Source organism: Hordeum vulgare, chromosome 5H (assembly GCF_904849725.1).
Source record: "Hordeum vulgare subsp. vulgare chromosome 5H, MorexV3_pseudomolecules_assembly, whole genome shotgun sequence".
Classification (NCBI taxonomy): Eukaryota; Viridiplantae; Streptophyta; class Magnoliopsida; order Poales; family Poaceae; genus Hordeum; species Hordeum vulgare.
The window spans coordinates 499,054,815-499,072,449 of record NC_058522.1 but is presented as its reverse complement, the minus strand read 5'-3'; the positions used below and the strand labels follow the sequence as shown (position 1 = coordinate 499,072,449).

The window sequence follows — 17,635 nt, the reverse complement described above, 5'->3', positions numbered from 1 at the left end:
CATTCAAAACTACTACTCTCGGATCCTGTATTCTTCTTCTAGGGTGTCTTCCGCTTGAGTCCTATATTCTTCTTCTTGGGTTCTATATCTAAATTTAACAATTCTTTGAACCCTTTTTATCTTTCTGTGGTGGTGTAGATAAAAAGTTAGAGCGACAGTACTAGGAAAAGCATGACGGACTAGATGGCGTGGAAAAGGGCGTGTTCACTTCAAGCTAGCTGCTGCTAACAATCATTTCAGAGTTCGTATTTGTAGGGATTGATTGCACGTCCCCATCCGGATGTGGGGCATACATTTCAAAACGTAATCAAGCAGTGACCTGAAGATAATTGTGACATCCACAGGAAACAGCATGATCAAACCAAACTTCTGAAATGAACTGTTTGTCCCTGCACTGTCGTCCCTTTATTCTTGCACAAGCACACAAGAGTGACGATTTAACAGCAGATTACTTGCGATCCACACATGCGCAAGCAGATTAACGAGCTAGAGGCGTTGTTTGCCAAGGGAGGGGAGGAAGAACACACAAGGTGATGCGTGGAGTGGAGGATGGCCGGAGCTCATGCCCAGTTCTTGATGTAGCTGCTGTAGTGGTCCTGCACGTTCACCACGTCGTAGTACCTGTCCCAGAGCATGACGCCGCCGTAGTTGGCCGCCTTCTGCACGATCGGCATCGTGATCTCCCAGAGCGCCTTGGGGTGCAGGTAGCAGCTCGCCTTCTCCGACGCCGTCAGGCCGAGGTGGATCTTGCTGCCCGGGTACGCCGCCGTCCACCTGCCCCACGCGTCCTCGATGAACGCCGTGCAGTCCGGGTAGTCGTAGAACCTGACGTGGATGCGCTCGAAGACCCCCGTCGAGAGCGCCGGCGCCGCGAGCCGGTCCGGGAACGCGTAGCGCGGCGTCGCCGTCAGGCGCGGCGGCTTCCCCCCGCGGGCCTTGCGCTTGGCCAGCTCCCTGGCCAGCGCGTCGTAGTGCTCCCCCGGCCCGCCGCGCTCGAGGAAGAAGTCGACGCCGTCGAGCCGCGCGCGGCCGAACGGGCGGCGCACGCCCCTGCGCCTGCCGCCGAGGTAGGACCACCAGAGGTGGTCGGCGAGGTCGAGCGCGGACCGGTTGGTCGGGAGCGCGTAGTCGCCGCCGAAGCCGCCGATGGAGAGGGAGACGGTGACGCCCGCGGACTGGCAGTGCCTGATGTCGTCCCCGATGCCGGCGAGCGGGTGGCCGGAGAGGTCGAGGCGGTACTTCCCGTGGCCGTAGACGTTGAGGAAGGACATGATGACCGCCGTGTAGACGCCGGCGTCGCAGGCTTCCCTGAGAGAGCCCTCGTCCTTGTTCCGGCCCCAGAAGACGGTGAGCTGGCCGGTCTTCCCCGTGGCGGCGGCCGGGCCGGGGAGCAGGCTGTGCACGGAGAGAACAGCGGCGATGACCAGGAGGAGGGAGATGGGACGACTCCGGCGTGCCAGCGCCATTTCTGATTACTACGTACTGTACTCTGAAGATAGGATTAGCTAGCTAGAATGCGTTTCATATATAGAAGATGGATTACTGATTACTGATCGACTGAGCGAGATGTGGGAGTGCAGCTAGGTGGCTTTCGATATCTCCCCGTGTGTTGCGGCCATAGGTGGCGAACTTAGCTGGACTCACTTAGCTAGCTTGCCGGCGTTCATGGGGAAATTGTTCCACATACGGGAAGCGCACTCAGCTTGATCGCTCCAGGAGTAGTAAGATAACATAATAACATGACTTAAGCGGAGCTGAAAAGCACATCGAGGAGGCTTACGAGATGAGAAGCGGAGCACAGGTGCGGCAATCCACAATAAATGCAAGTCGACGAGTTAGACCGACGAGACGACGCAAACAAGCCAACAACGCAACGTGGTGAAGGTCCACGCATCAATACCGTTCCTTTCCCACTCACCCAGAGAACACTTGTGCATGTAGCTTTTCTGCGTTTTGATTAGTACTTCCTCCGTCTTAAAATAAATCTCTTAAACTTAATATAATTTTATACTAGAACTAATATAAAGTTGAGACAGTTATTTTAAAACGGAGACCGTACTAAATACTAGATGTCTCTTAAAAACTAAGGAAGCACCTAAAGATCAACGGAAACGATAAAAACCTGATGTCAGATTTTGAGGCATGGCAAATCTGGTTTTTCTCATAGCAATTTATATTGACGTGATGAGAGCATCTCCAACAGCCGTCGAACCCGTAGCGCGCTAAAAATCAGTTTACTGCGCGCCGTTCGCCTGTTTTAACGCGGCGGCCACCGCTGGCTCCAGCAGACGCGTTAAAATGCAGCGCGTGCAAACAACCGGCACTTGCCATATGTTGCATTTTGGACACATTTTAAACATAAAATGAATTTCAAACATCAAAATAAAGACATGACATAATTTAAATCACACAAACAAGTTCATGATGACATAAAAAGTTCATGCTCACAAGATCAAATTCATGCCCACAACATCATCCAACCAAGTTCATGCCCACAAGTTCAAGCCTCGTCCTCGTCTTCATCTTCGTCTTCATCTTCCTTTTCCTTTTCCTCCGATTCATCATCCGAAGAGGATTCTTCCTCCTTCTCTTCATTGTCGCGCGTGGTGTTGGCAAGATCTTCAACGACATCATGCAAAGGTGTTGGCACACCGGAAGACTTGCCGCCCATGTCGCCCCAAGGTGCTCCCACGCCTCTCATGAGAGACACAAAACTCATGCCTCCCATGCCGCCAATGCCGCCCGAAGGTGCTCCGAAGCAACTCATGCCTCACATGGTCTCCATGGTAGCTCCAAAGCCACCCATGGCACCCATGCCACCATGGTAGCTCCAAAGCCACCCATGGCACCCATGCCGCCTATGCCACCGCCACCCATGCCACGAATCATGGCTCTTTTTTGGATCAAGACTTCTTCACGGGTAAGATTGACATACTCCTTTTGCGCCTCATTGAGGGTAGATGTGTCCAAGAAGAACAAGTACTTCTCCCATTCCAACAACCTAGATTGCTCCTCCATGCCCACCTTCCTCTCCTCCAATGTGACCTTTCTCTCCTCGGCCGCTACCCTCCTATCCTCGGCCGCTAACCTCCTCTCCTCGGTCGCGGCATCTTGGTTCCTTGCCATCTTCCTCACCTCGTTCGCTTCTTTTCTTGCCTTCACAATAGATTCCATAGCATTTTTGAGCTCATCATCCCCTTTCCTCTTCTTCTTTTCTTTTGCGTCATTCTTGCACCCGTCCGGTCGTTTTGACTTTGAGCATGAAACAGAGTTTGGTGTAGGGATTCTCTTGCCGTCATCACTTGATGCCTCTTCCTCATCATGATCCAACTCAATTGTTCAATTGCGTTTGTTGCTCATCAACATCATCGATGCCGTCACGCTTCTTCCATTTCTCATCATCCTTCATTTCCTCATAGCAATGAGGCAAGGTAAATGGTCTCCCTTTCTTGATCTTCCCTTTCTTGGTCTTCTTCTCCTCTCCTTTGAACAAGTTTTGTGCAATATTGAACTACAAAAAAAAAGTTAGCACTACAAACACCAATAACAAGCATGATGAACATGGATGAAATGACACTTACCCTATCTATATCATTAGTGCCACTTGGGTTCAACTTGTCAAGCGCAAATTGTGCGGCCGCCCACTTTTGGCAATCTTGGTTGATGGTCTACCACCGGGAGCGAAGAGATCGTTCTGTGCGGTCAACTCCACTCTTGTTGTGTAGATCAAAGTGCTCCTTCATCCGGTTCCAATATGCATCTCTACTTTGATCACCTCCAACAGATGGATCCCTCGACACTTGCAACCAAGTATTGCATAGCAATATGTCTTCATCGTTGGTGTAGTTGCCTCCCCTTCATTTTGGTGCGTCGACAATGTCCTCACCATCCTCGTCCACCTCGAACTCATGGTCATCGAAATGCATGTCATTAGTTTGAGACCAATGCGAATTGTTGGAGCCAACACCCATAGTTGACATATATGCCTCATCGTTGACACTACAAAGGATATACAACGAAGCAAATGAGTTATCTACATGTATGAATTCAAAAAATAACAACAACAAAAAGTTGGCAAATATTTTTTACCTTTGGGGCATTTCCTCGAACACCTTGTGCGCGTCTGCCACCGGCTCAACAAGTGAGCTCGTCGGCGCTTCGGTAGCCGCCCGGCCCTTGCACGCCCTGCAAGTTTCTTCCTCAACGGCTTGGAGGAGCCGGAGCCGTCCGCCGCCTTATTCTTCTTCGCGGAAACCATGCCCTTCTTCGGCCGCGCGGCCTTTGGGAGTTTCGGGAGGGGGGCACGTAGCTTCACGGCGAGCGCCGTCGCGAGGCCACCTGCCGCCGAGGTCATCCGTGGCGGCATGAAAAGGCCGCGCGTGATGCCGGTGCTTGGAGGAGCGCCGGCGGAGGCGAAGCCAAAGCTCCACGCGCTAGGGTTTGTGGCGGCGGCGGCCGCCACGGAGGGGTCGTGGGTGTAGGAAGGGGTGACGGGGGTGCCAGCGAGGGCGTCCATCGGGTCAGTTCGCTGGCGGCGCCGCGGGGCAGGGCAAAGGTGGCGCGGTGGAGAGAGTGCGGCGCGAGCGCTCGAGTGTGCGGCGCCCGGAAGCGGGCGCACCAAATACGCAGCGCGCGGTGGCGATTCGAACGGCGTGTTGTAATCTATATGTTGCACGCGCGTTTATCGCGCGTCCGCTGAAGCTCATTTTGCTATTGCACGCACGCCAAAAAGGCCAAATTTGGGACATGGTGCTGTTTTAGCGTGGCTATTGGAGATGCTGCGATAAATGTAGTTTGTAAGAACATCTTCAACACTAACCTGTAAATTGGCCTCAGTATCCCTCCATAAACATGGAAGACCAGTCAAGGACACAGATGCCGGAACCAGCAATCAGACCCTACCCATAAATTTCAAACATTAGTTTAAACGTATCGGGCGCAATTCATGCAAGCCGGATAAAAATTATTACATTTTGAATATTTTTTAATAAAAAAGAGAAGACACACGTACGGTGACCCGGCTTTCACTTCTTTTTATATTCCACATTGACGACAACGTCCGCCATCTTTTGTCTCAATGAGCGTCAACAGGGTTCAAGACCTGCAAAGTGAAGATGCAGTCTCCAACGAGGAAGAGTATGATATGAGAGACAAATTAGTCCACATGGGACACGAGACCGTGTCGTCTCCCATGCCCTACTCATCTTCGAAGGAGTCGCAACATGTCTGTCGTTGGTGTCGGTGAACGTGATGCCAATGATGGACGTGAACGGTCCATCACTGTACACCTCTCACATGCGCCCTCAAAAGTTAGACCACGACGCGTGGGACGTGCGGCTATCGGCGTTGTTGTCCTCGGCTGCCTATGCCGCCAACACCTTGTTGGAAATATGCCCTAGAGGCAATAATAAATTAGTTATTATTATATTTCTTAGTTCATGATAATCATTTATTATCCATGCTATAATTGTATTGATTGGAAACACAATACTTGTGTGGATACATAGACAAAACACTGTCCCTAGTAAGCCTCTAGTTGACTAGCTCGTTGATCAAAGATGGTCAAGGTTTCCTGGCCATAGGCAAGTGTTGTCACTTGATAACGGGATCACATCATTAGGAGAATCATGTGATGGACTAGACCCAAACTAATAGACGTAGCATGTTGATCGTGTCATTTTGTTGCTACTGTTTTCTGCGTGTCAAGTATTTATTCCTATGACCATGAGATCATATAACTCACTGACACCGGAGGAATGCTTTGTGTGTATCAAACGTCGCAACGTAACTGGGTGACTATAAAGATGCTCTACAGGTATCTCCGAAGATGTTAGTTGAGTTAGTATGGATCAAGACTGGGATTTGTCACTCCGTGTGACGGAGAGGTATCTCGGGGCCCACTCGGTAATACAACATCACACACAAGCCTTGCAAGCAATGTAACTTAGTGTAAGTTGCGGGATCTTGTATTACGGAACGAGTAAAGAGACTTGCCGGTAAACGAGATTGAAATAGGTATGCGGATACTGACGATCGAATCTCGGGCAAGTAACATACCGAAGGACAAAGGGAATGACATACGGGATTATACGAATCCTTGGCACTGAGGTTCAAACGATAAGATCTTCGTAGAATATGTAGGATCCAATATGGGCATCCAGGTCCCGCTATTGGATATTGACCGAGGAGTCTCTCGGGTCATGTCTACATAGTTCTCGAACCCGCAGGGTCTGCACACTTAAGGTTCGACGTTGTTTTATGCGTATTTGAGTTATATGGTTGGTTACCGAATGTTGTTCGGAGTCCCGGATGAGATCACGGACGTCACGAGGGTTTCCGGAATGGTCCGGAAACGAAGATTGATATATAGGATGACCTCATTTGGTTACCGGAAGGTTTTCGTGCATTACCGGAAAAGTTTCGGGCTCATCGGTAATGTACCGGGAGTGCCGGGAGGGGTGCCGGGGACCATCGGGAGGGGTGTCACGCCCCAAGGGGTCTCATGGGCTATGGGAAGAGATAAACCAGCCCCTAGTGGGCTGGAATAAGTTCCCACTAAGGCCCATAAGGTTTGAGAAGGAAAAAACACAAGGTGGAAAGAGTTTCCAAGTGGGAAGGTGGAATCCTACTCCAAGTAGGATTGGAGTAGGACTCCTCCACCTCCAATTTCGGCCAAACCTTTAGGTTTTGAGGCTGCCTCCTCCCCTCCCTCCCACCTATATATACGGAGGTTTTAGGGCTGATTTGAGACGACTTTCTCACGGCTGCCCGACCACATACCTCCATAGTTTTTCCTCTAGATCGCGTTTCTGCGGAGCTCGGGCGGAGCCCTGCTGAAACAAGATCATCACCAACCTCCGGAGCGCCGTCACGCTGCCGGAGAACTCTTCTACCTCTTCGTCTCTCTTGCTGGATCAAGAAGGCCGAGATCATCGTCGAGCTGTACGTGTGCTGAACGCGGAGGTGCCGTCCGTTCGGTACTAGATCGTGGGACTGATCGCGGGATTGTTCGCGGGGCGGATCGAGGGACGTGAGGACGTTCCACTACATCAACCGCGTTCTCTAACGCTTCTGTTGTACGATCTACGAGGGTACGTAGATCACTCATCCCCTCTCGTAGATGGACATCACCATGATAGGTCTTCGTGCGCGTAGGAAAATTTTTGTTTCCCTTGCGACGTTCCCCAACAGTGGCATCATGAGCTAGGTTCATGCGTAGATGTCTTCTCGAGTAGAACACAAAAGTTTTTGTGGGCGGTGATGTGCGTTTTGCTGCCCTCCTTAGTCTTTTCTTGATTCCGCGGTATTGTTGGATTGAAGCGGCTTGGACCGACATTACTCGTACGCTTACGAGAGACTGGTTTCATCATTACGAGTAACCCCCTTTGCTCAAAGATGACTGGCAAGTGACGGTTTCTCCAACTTTAGTTGAATCGGATTTGACCGAGGAGGTCCTTGGATGAGGTTAAATAGCAACTCATATATCTCCGTTGTGGTGTTTGCGTAAGTAAGATGCGATCCTACTAGATACCCTTGGTCACCACGTAAAACATGCAACAACAAAATTAGAGGACGTCTAACTTGTTTTTGCAGGGTATGATTGTGATGTGATATGGCCAATGATGTGATGTGGTATATTGGATGTATGAGATGATCATGTTGTAATAGAAATATCGACTTGCACGTCGATGGTACGGCAACCGGCAGGAGCCATAGGGTTGTCTTAATACTAACGTTTGTGCTTGCAGATGCGTTTACTATTTTGCTAGGATGTAGCTTTAGTAGTAATAGCATGAGTAGCACGACAACCCCGATGGTGACACGTTGATGGAGATCATGATGAGGGAGATCATGGTGTGACGCCGGTGACAAGAAGATCGTGCCGGTGCTTTGGTGATGGAGATCAAGAAGCGCGTGATGATGGCCATATCATGTCACTTATGAATTGCATGTGATGTTAATCCTTTTAATGCACCTTATTTTGCTTAGAACGACGGTAGCATTATGAGGTGATCTCTCACTAAAATTTCAAGACGAAATTATGTTCTCCCCGACTGTGCACCGTTGCGACAGTTCTTCGTTTCGAGACACCACGTGATGATCGGGTGTGATAGACTCAACGTTCACATACAACGGGTGCAAAACAGTTGCACACGCGGAACACTCGGGTTAAGCTTGACGAGCCTAGCATGTGCAGACATGGCCTCGGAACACATGAGACCGAAAGGTCGAGCATGAATCGTATAGTTGATATGATTAGCATAGAGATGCTTACCACTGAAACTATTCTCGACTCACGTGATGATCGGACTTGAGATAGTGGATTTGGATCATGTACCACTCAAATGACTAGAGAGATGTAATTTTTGAGTGGGAGTTCTTAAGTAATATGATTAATTGAACTAATTTTCATGAACATAGTCTAATGGTCTTGGCGAATTACGATGTAGCTTGCGCTATAGCTCTACTGTTTTATATGTTCCTAGAGAAAATTTAGTTGAAAATTGATAGTAGCAAACTTTGCAGACTGAGTCTGTAAAACCAAGGATTGTCCTCGTTGCTGCGCAGAAGGCTTATGTCCTTTATGCACCACTCGGTGTGCTGCACCTCGAGCGTCGTCTGTGGATGCTGTGAACATCCGACATACACATTTCTGATGACTACACGATAGTTCAGTACAAAGTACTTAATGGCTTAGAAGCAAGGCGCCGAAAACGTTTTAAAACGTCACGGAACATAAGTGATGTTCTAAAGAGATGAAATTATGATTTCATGCTTGTGCCCTTGTTAAGAGGTACGAGACCTCCAACAAGATTCTTTGTCCACAAAGCACAGGAGAAAAGGCTCAATCGTTGAGCATGTGCTCAGATTGTCTGAGTACGACAATCGCTTGAATCAAGTGGGAGTTAATCTTCCAGATGAGATAGTGATAGTTCTCCAAAGTCACTGCCACCAAGCTGTGAGAGCTTCGTGATGAACTATAACATACCAAGGATACATACAATGATCCTTGAGCGATTCGCGATGTTTGACACTGCGAAAGTAGAAATCAAGAAGGAGCATCAATAGTTGATGGTTTGTAAAACCACTAAGTTTCAAGAAAGGCAAGGGCTAGAAGGGATACTTCATGAAACGGCAAAACAGTTGCTGCACTAATGAAGAGACCCAAGATTAAACCCAAACCCGAGACTAAGTGCTTCTGTAATGAGGGGAACAATCACTGAGGCGGAGCAACTCAAGATACTTGGTAGATAAGAAGGCTGGCAAAAGTCGAAAGAAGTGTATTTGATATACATGATGTTGATGTGTACTTTACTAGTACTCCTAGTAGCACGAGGGTATTGGATACCGGTTCGGTTGCTAAGTGATTAGTGACGCGAAATGAAAGCTACGGCATAAACGGAGACTAGCTAAAGGCGAGGTGACGATACGTGTTGGAAGTGTTTCAAAGATTGATATGATCAAACGTCGCACGCTCCCTCTACCATCGGGATTGGTGTTAAACCTAAATAATTGTTATTTGGTGCTTGCGTTAAGCATGAACATGATTGGATCGTGTTTATTGCAATACGATTATTCATTTAAAGAGAATAATGGTTACTCTATTTTCTTGAATAATCACCTTCAATGGTTTATTGAATCTCGATCGTAGTGTTACACATGTTCATTATATTGGTGCCAAAAGATACAAGTTGATGATGATAGTACCACTTACTTGTGGCACTGCCGCTTGAGTCATGTTAGTATAAATTGCATGAAGAGGCTTCATGCTGATGGATCTTTGTACTCACCTGATTTCGAATCACTAGTGACATGCAAATCATACCACATGAGCAAGGCCTTGTTTTCATTGAGATGAAATAAGATAGTAACTTGTTGGAAGTGATACATTTTGATGTATGCAGTCCAATGGGTGCTGAGGCACGCAGTGGATATCATTATGTTCTTACTTCACTGACGATTTGAGTAGATACAGGAGTATTTACTTAATGAATCACAAGTCTGAAATGTTGAAAAGTTCAATTCCGTTTCAGAGTGAAGTTCGTCGTAACAAGAGGATAAACTATCTACGATATGATCATGGAAATGAATATCTGAGTTACGAGTTTTGGTACGCAGTTAAGACAATGTGGAAATTGTTTCGCAGTTCATGCCACCTAGAACATCATAGTGTGATGATGTGTCTGAACGTCATAGCCACACACTATTTGGTATAGTGCATGCTATGATGTCTCTTATCGAATTACCACTATCGTTTATGGGTTAAGCATGAGAGACAACCACATTCACTTTAAATAGGGCACCACGTATTTCCGTTGAGATGACACAGTATAGACTGAGGTTTAGAGAAATCTAAACTGTCGTTTCTTGAAAGTTTGGGGTTTCGACACTTATGTGAAAAAGTTTCAGCTGATAAGCTCGAACCCAAAGCGGATAAATGCATCTTCATAGGATATCCAAAACAGTTGGGTACATCTCCTATCTCAGATCCGAAAGCAAAGTGTTTATTTCTAGAAACGGATCCTTTCTCGAGGAAAGGTTTCTCTCGAAAGAATTGAGTGGGAGGGTAGTAGAACTTCATGAGGTTATTGAACCATCACTTCAACCAGTGTGTAGCAGGGCGCAGGAAGTTGTTCATGTGGCGCCTACACCAATTGAAGTGGAAGCTGATGATGATGATCATTGAGCTTCGAATCAAGTTACTACAAACCTCGTAGGTCGACAAGGTCGCGTACTGCTGTAGAGTAGTACGGTAACCCTGTCTTGGAGGTCATGTTGTTGAGCAACAGTGAACCTACGAGTTATGGAGAAAGCGATGGTGGACCCAGATTCCGACAAATGGCTGGAAGCCATGAAATCCGAGAGAGGATCCATGTGTGAAAACAAAGTGTAGACTTTGGTAGAACTGCTTGATGGTCATAGGACTATTGTGTAAAAATGGATCTTTAAAAGAAGACAGACGATGATGGTGATAAGTCACTATTAAGAAAAGCTCGACTTGTCGCAAAGATGTTTTCGATAAGATCAAACAGTTGACTATGATGAGACTTTCTCACTCGTAGCGATGCTAAAAGTCTGTTAGAATTATGTTAGTTGTTGATGCATTATTTATGAAATATTGCACGTAGGATGTCAAAACATTGTTTTCTCGACGGTTTCCTTGAGCAAACATTGTATGTGATACAACCAGAAGGTTTTGTCGATCCTAAAGATACTAGCAAGTATGCAAGCTCCAGTGATCCTTCAATGGACTGGTGCAAGCATCTCGGAGTTGGAATATACACTTTGATGAGATGATCAAAGATTTTGGGTTTGTACAAGGTTTATGAGAAACTTGTATTTCCAAAGAAGTGAGTGGGAGCACTATAGAATTTCTGATAGGTATATGTGGTTGACATATTGTGGATCAGAAGTAATGTAGAATTTCTGTAAAGCATACAAGGTTGTTTGAAAGAAGTTTTCAAAGGAGTACCTGGATTACGCTACTTGAACGTTGAGCATCAAAGATCTATGGAGATAGATCGAAAGAGCTTAATAGAAGTTTAAACAAGATGCATGCCTTGACAAGTTTTTGAAAGAGTTCAAAATAGACCAGCAAAGAAGGAGTTCTTGGTTGCGTTGTGAGGTGTGAATTTGAGTAAGACTCAAAACCCGACCACGGCAGAATAAAGAGAATAGACGAAGGTCGTCTTCTATGCCTTAGTCGTAGAATCTAAAGTATGTCATGTTGTGTACCGCACCTGAAGTGTGCCTTGACTCAAAGTATGTTGAGAGGTACAGAGAGTGATCCATGATTGAATCACTAGCAGCGGTCGAAATTTATCCTTAGTAACTAATGGACTAAGGAATTTTTCTCGATTATGGAGGTGGTTAAAGAGTTTGTCGTAAAGGGTTACGTCAATGCAAGCTTTGACACTAATCCGGATAACTATGAGTAGTGAAACGGATTCGTATAGTAGAGTAGATATTTGGAGCATTTCCGAATAGCACGTAGTAGCAGCATCTATAAGATGACATAAAGATTTGTAAAGAACGCACGAATCTGAAAGTTTCAGAACCGTTGACTAAAACCTCTCTCACGAGCAAGACACGATCAGACCCCATAACTATATGGGTGTTGGATTCGTTGGAATCACATGGTGATGTGAACTAGATTATTGACTCTAGTGCAAGTGGGAGACTGTTGGAAATATGCCCTAGAGGCAATAATAAATTAGTTATTATTATATTTCTTAGTTCATGATAATCGTTTATTATCCATGCTATAATTGTATTGATTGGAAACACAATACTTGTGTGGATACATAGACAAAACACTGTCCCTAGTAAGCCTCTAGTTGACTAGCTCGTTGATCAAAGATGGTCAAGGTTTCCTGGCCATAGGCAAGTGTTGTCACTTGATAACGGGATCACATCATTAGGAGAATCATGTGATGGACTAGACCCAAACTAATAGACGTAGCATGTTGATCGTGTCATTTTGTTGCTACTGTTTTCTGCGTGTCAAGTATTTATTCCTATGACCATGAGATCATATAACTCACTGACACCGGAGGAATGCTTTGTGTGTATCAAACGTCGCAACGTAACTGGGTGACTATAAAGATGCTCTACAGGTATCTCCGAAGGTGTTAGTTGAGTTAGTATGGATCAAGACTGGGATTTGTCACTCCGTGTGACGGAGAGGTATCTCGGGGCCCACTCGGTAATACAACATCACACACAAGCCTTGCAAGCAATGTAACTTAGTGTAAGTTGCGGGATCTTGTATTACGGAACGAGTAAAGAGACTTGCCGGTAAACGAGATTGAAATAGGTATGCGGATACTGACGATCGAATCTCGGGCAAGTAACATACCGAAGGACAAAGGGAATGACATACGGGATTATACGAATCCTTGGCACTGAGGTTCAAACGATAAGATCTTCGTAGAATATGTAGGATCCAATATGGGCATCCAGGTCCCGCTGTTGGATATTGACCGAGGAGTCTCTCAGGTCATGTCTACATAGTTCTCGAACCCGCAGGGTCTGCACACTTAAGGTTCGACGTTGTTTTATGCGTATTTGAGTTATATGGTTGGTTACCGAATGTTGTTCGGAGTCCCGGATGAGATCACGGACGTCACGAGGGTTTCCGGAATGGTCCGGAAACGAAGATTGATATATAGGATGACCTCATTTGGTTACCGGAAGGTTTTCGTGCATTACCGGAAAAGTTTCGGGCTCATCGGTAATGTACCGGGAGTGCCGGGAGGGGTGCCGGGGACCATCGGGAGGGGTGTCACGCCCCAAGGGGTCTCATGGGCTATGGGAAGAGATAAACCAGCCCCTAGTGGGCTGGAATAAGTTCCCACTAAGGCCCATAAGGTTTGAGAAGGAAAAAACACAAGGTGGAAAGAGTTTCCAAGTGGGAAGGTGGAATCCTACTCCAAGTAGGATTGGAGTAGGACTCCTCCACCTCCAATTTCGGCCAAACCTTTAGGTTTTGAGGCTGCCTCCTCCCCTCCCTCCCACCTATATATACGGAGGTTTTAGGGCTGATTTGAGACGACTTTCTCACGGCTGCCCGACCACATACCTCCATAGTTTTTCCTCTAGATCGCGTTTCTGCGGAGCTCGGGCGGAGCCCTGCTGAAACAAGATCATCACCAACCTCCGGAGCGCCGTCACGCTGCCGGAGAACTCTTCTACCTCTCCGTCTCTCTTGCTGGATCAAGAAGGCCGAGATCATCGTCGAGCTGTACGTGTGCTGAACGCGGAGGTACCGTCCGTTCGGTACTAGATCGTGGGACTGATCGCGGGATTGTTCGCGGGGCGGATCGAGGGACGTGAGGACGTTCCACTACATCAACCGCGTTCTCTAACGCTTCTGCTGTACGATCTACGAGGGTACGTAGATCACTCATCCCCTCTCGTAGATGGACATCACCATGATAGGTCTTCGTGCGCGTAGGAAAATTTTTGTTTCCCTTGCGACGTTCCCCACCCTATGAGTGTGTTGCCGCGTACGCATACGCTTACCCCGTCTCTCGTTACGAGTGGCGCGTTGAGCATGCACGCCCTCGTAGATTGCCCGTTGCTCTGCGATGAAGTTTGGGTTCGACGGGACCATGACGGCCATGGCATACTAGCTTATTCGTGGTAGATTTGGCCCTTTGTGAGCCGGTGCTGCTCAAGAAGGAAGGGATTGTGCTGCTGCTCCTCATGCGCCTACCGGAATGCCGACATAGGAGTCGGCGCAGGCTGTTCCTCCTTCACCACGGCGGTGTCAAAGTGCACTTGCGCATGCTCCATGGTCAAGTTGGCATGCACAAGCACGAGGTCCAGCGCGTTGTCGTCATCAGAGCCCCTCTCCATCGTGGGATCGTTGTCGGAGACCTTGGAGCCATCCTAATTTATTTATTTTAAATCACACAACACTTACTTAATCATACCATTGGTAAGTTTATAAATTAGAGAAATGTCAGGTTTTATAAAGTAGCATCTGAACTTTCGTATTTTTCAGACCATGGAAATTATAAATTAATGATTTCTATGTTTTATAAGGATACATATTTATTTATTGTTTATTGCCTTTTTATTAAAAGAAAACAGTTATAACTCGGCCTATGGGCGGGGTTCGCCCTCGCCATCCCTTGGCGAAAGATGAAGGGGTTCCGTTGGTGGATCCCGGCAGATCCCGAAATCACTAATTAAGGTGTATACATTCCAAATGCCGCTTTTATCTTTCCATGTTGTGACAAGTGATGCATAACATGAAAGTTTTTCTTTTTTCATAGATCTGTTTATTTAAAATATTTTATCTTTTAGACCGTGTGTTCAAATATCGAACCGTTTTCAACGTTGGATTTCCCGCGTCGAGAACTTCAAAACCAGAACTCGTGTTGATAGGATTTGAAGTTTTTTCATAAAAAGAACGAAAAAACGGAGAAAGGAATCGTGCCTCTCACGAAAAAAATACATTTTTCCCGTTTTCGAGAGGTACGGCCTTATCTCCTACGGAAGCAAATCCATACCTCTCGTGAAAGCAAGACCGTGACTCTCAAAGAAGAAAAAAAATAAAAACACGTTGTTTCATTTCCGAGAGGCATGATCATGCGTCTCGTAGAAAAACCATATTTTTTCGCTTCGGAAAGGGACGGTTGTGCCTCCCATGTACGCAAATCCGTTCCTCTTGTGAAAAAAACATGTTTTTTTCGTTTTTGAAAGACACGGCTGTGCCTCTCAGGATAGCAAAATTACACCTCTCTTGAAAGAAAAAATTATGTTTATATATGCAAAAAAATTGAAATTTGTTTTTGTCCAAAAGTTAAGAAAGACTAGTGAAAACCTGAAAAGCCGAAAAAACTGAAAAATAGCCGAAACATAAATCTGAAGGAAGCATCCACAACATGACACATGAAGATGGCTTTAAACGCATCAAATGACGGCGCCTGTGATTGTTGGGAGGCTATCAAAGAAGCTTTTCTCGATTAGTTGCTCTCGACAGATCCTATTTGACACCCGCAGGCGTCAAAAGACGTGGCTTCCGTAAAGCCTGGCCACTCGACGTCCCAGTTTGGACCGGCCCGTGCCCTACCTTTTCTTCCTTTTCCTGTTTCTTCCATTACTTTTTTCTTTTTCTGTTTCTACTTTTTATTTTCTTTGCTTTTACTTTTTTATTTTTTTGCGTATTATACACAATTCATTGCATGTATATATACAAAAATGGCCATCGTATTTTAAGGATGTGTTTGCCCTATTTAATAAAATGCTCAAGATAGTTTCAAAAACGTTCATTGTGTGTTCTAAAATTGTTCAACATATATTTACGAAAAAGTTCAATGTGTACTCCCTCCGTTCCGAAATATAAGACCTTTTAGAGATTTGACTATAGACTACATACGGAGTAAAATGAGTGAATCTACACTCTAAAATATGACTACATACATCCGTATGTAGTATGTAGTGAAATCTCTAAAATGTCTTATATTTAGGAAGGAGGGAGTATTAAATATTTTTCAGCATATATCATTAAATTTTTCGTTGTGTATTTAAATATTTGTTCAGTGTATACTACAAAATGTTCTGTGTGCATTTAAAAACTGTTAAACATATGTCAAAATATGTTCAATGCAAATGGGCCGGCCCGCTTGCGATTCTCTTAAGCCGGAGGTCGTCATTTTGACGCTAACCGGCATCGAGCAGGGACTCTCGTCGATCACCGCCCGGCGAACGAATCAGTAGATGGGAGCTCCTCCTTGGCAATCGGTCACTAGATCGTCCATGAAAATGGACGCACATAACTGGGGAACATTCCCAAGGAAACGGGGTCCTGGCAAACCGATCGTTCCACGGGAACCTTCCGTTCGAGCGAACGAAAAATGTTTGCTAGGCGGAAGCCCACCCAGCGAACGGGGTGCTCCTATACGGCGCTACAGGCGCCCATTCCCGCTCCTGGCGCTCCGGGCCAGCCCAATAACAGTTGAATTTAATAAAAAAGAAGTAAATAAATAAATACTTATAAAACAAATCGGTATATTAAAAAAGTTCATCAATTTTAAAATACTTCATAAAAGTTTTATAAAGTCAACCGAATTCAAAAAAGTTCACTGATTTTAAAGAAACTTTCATCGAATTTAAAAATTGTTCATAATTTTTTTAAATTCATCGAATTTTATAAACATTCACCGATTTTGAAAAAAAGTTCATCAAACTATATAAAAATTCAATATTTTTGAAAAATTTCACAGATTATGAATTTTATTTACTGATTTTGAAAAAAGTTCATCGAATTTGATAAAAGTTCATCATTTTTGGAAAAGTTTATAAAATTTGAAAACAAATCACAGATTTTGAAAAAATGTTCATCGTTTTTTTAGAAAAAATCATTGAATTTTATAACACAAGTTCATCAAACTTGTAAAAATTCATCCATTTTGAAAATAGTTCAGCATAATTTATAAAACAATAATTCATAATAATTAAAAAAAAGTTAACTAAATTTTACAAAAAAAATCATGTAATTGAAAAAGGAAGAAGAATAAAATTAAATATGAAAAGAGGAAAAAGAAGAAGTGGAAAGTGAAAAAAGAAAAAGAAAGAAAAAAGAAGAAGACGTAAGAGGAAAGGAGAAAGAGGGAAAGAAGCATTACTGGAGGAGCTCATGCGGGACGGTGGATTGGTTAGTCCATCACACTCTTGAGAGTCAAATGCATGTATCGTCCTCAAACTTGGTGGCGATGTCCACAATGGTCCTCAAAGTCACAAACTGCTTCAATACGGTCCTAGAACTTGAGAATACCGCTTCAATACGGTCCTTAAACTTGAGAGTAAAATGCATGTATGGTCCTTCAATTTGGTGGCTATGTCCACAATGATCCTTAAACTCAGAAACTGCTTCAGTACGGTCCCAGAACTTGAGAATACTGTTTTAATACGGTCCTTAAACTTGATAAACCCGTCTTATGATATGTTTCACATACTCCCTCCGGTTCCAAATATTTGTCTTGAATTTGTCTAGATACGGATGTTCTAACACTAAACATGTCTAGATACATCCATATCTAGACAAACTCAAGATAAATAATATGAACAGAAGGAAGTACATTTCTTGTACTCCACAACTTTTTTCTTCAGAAAAACGTCTCAT

General features: G+C 45.2%; 1 protein-coding gene across 1 annotated transcript; it reads right to left on the bottom strand.

Moving 5' to 3' along the window:
- Positions 1 to 353: 353 nt before the first annotated feature.
- On the bottom strand, positions 354 to 1,800 carry LOC123397183 (xylanase inhibitor protein 1-like). Its single transcript, XM_045091831.1, has one exon. It carries the CDS (start codon positions 1,464 to 1,466, stop codon positions 561 to 563), a length of 906 nt encoding a protein of 301 aa, XP_044947766.1. The 5' UTR covers positions 1,467 to 1,800; the 3' UTR covers positions 354 to 560.
- Between the last annotated feature and the right edge of the window lie 15,835 nt (positions 1,801 to 17,635).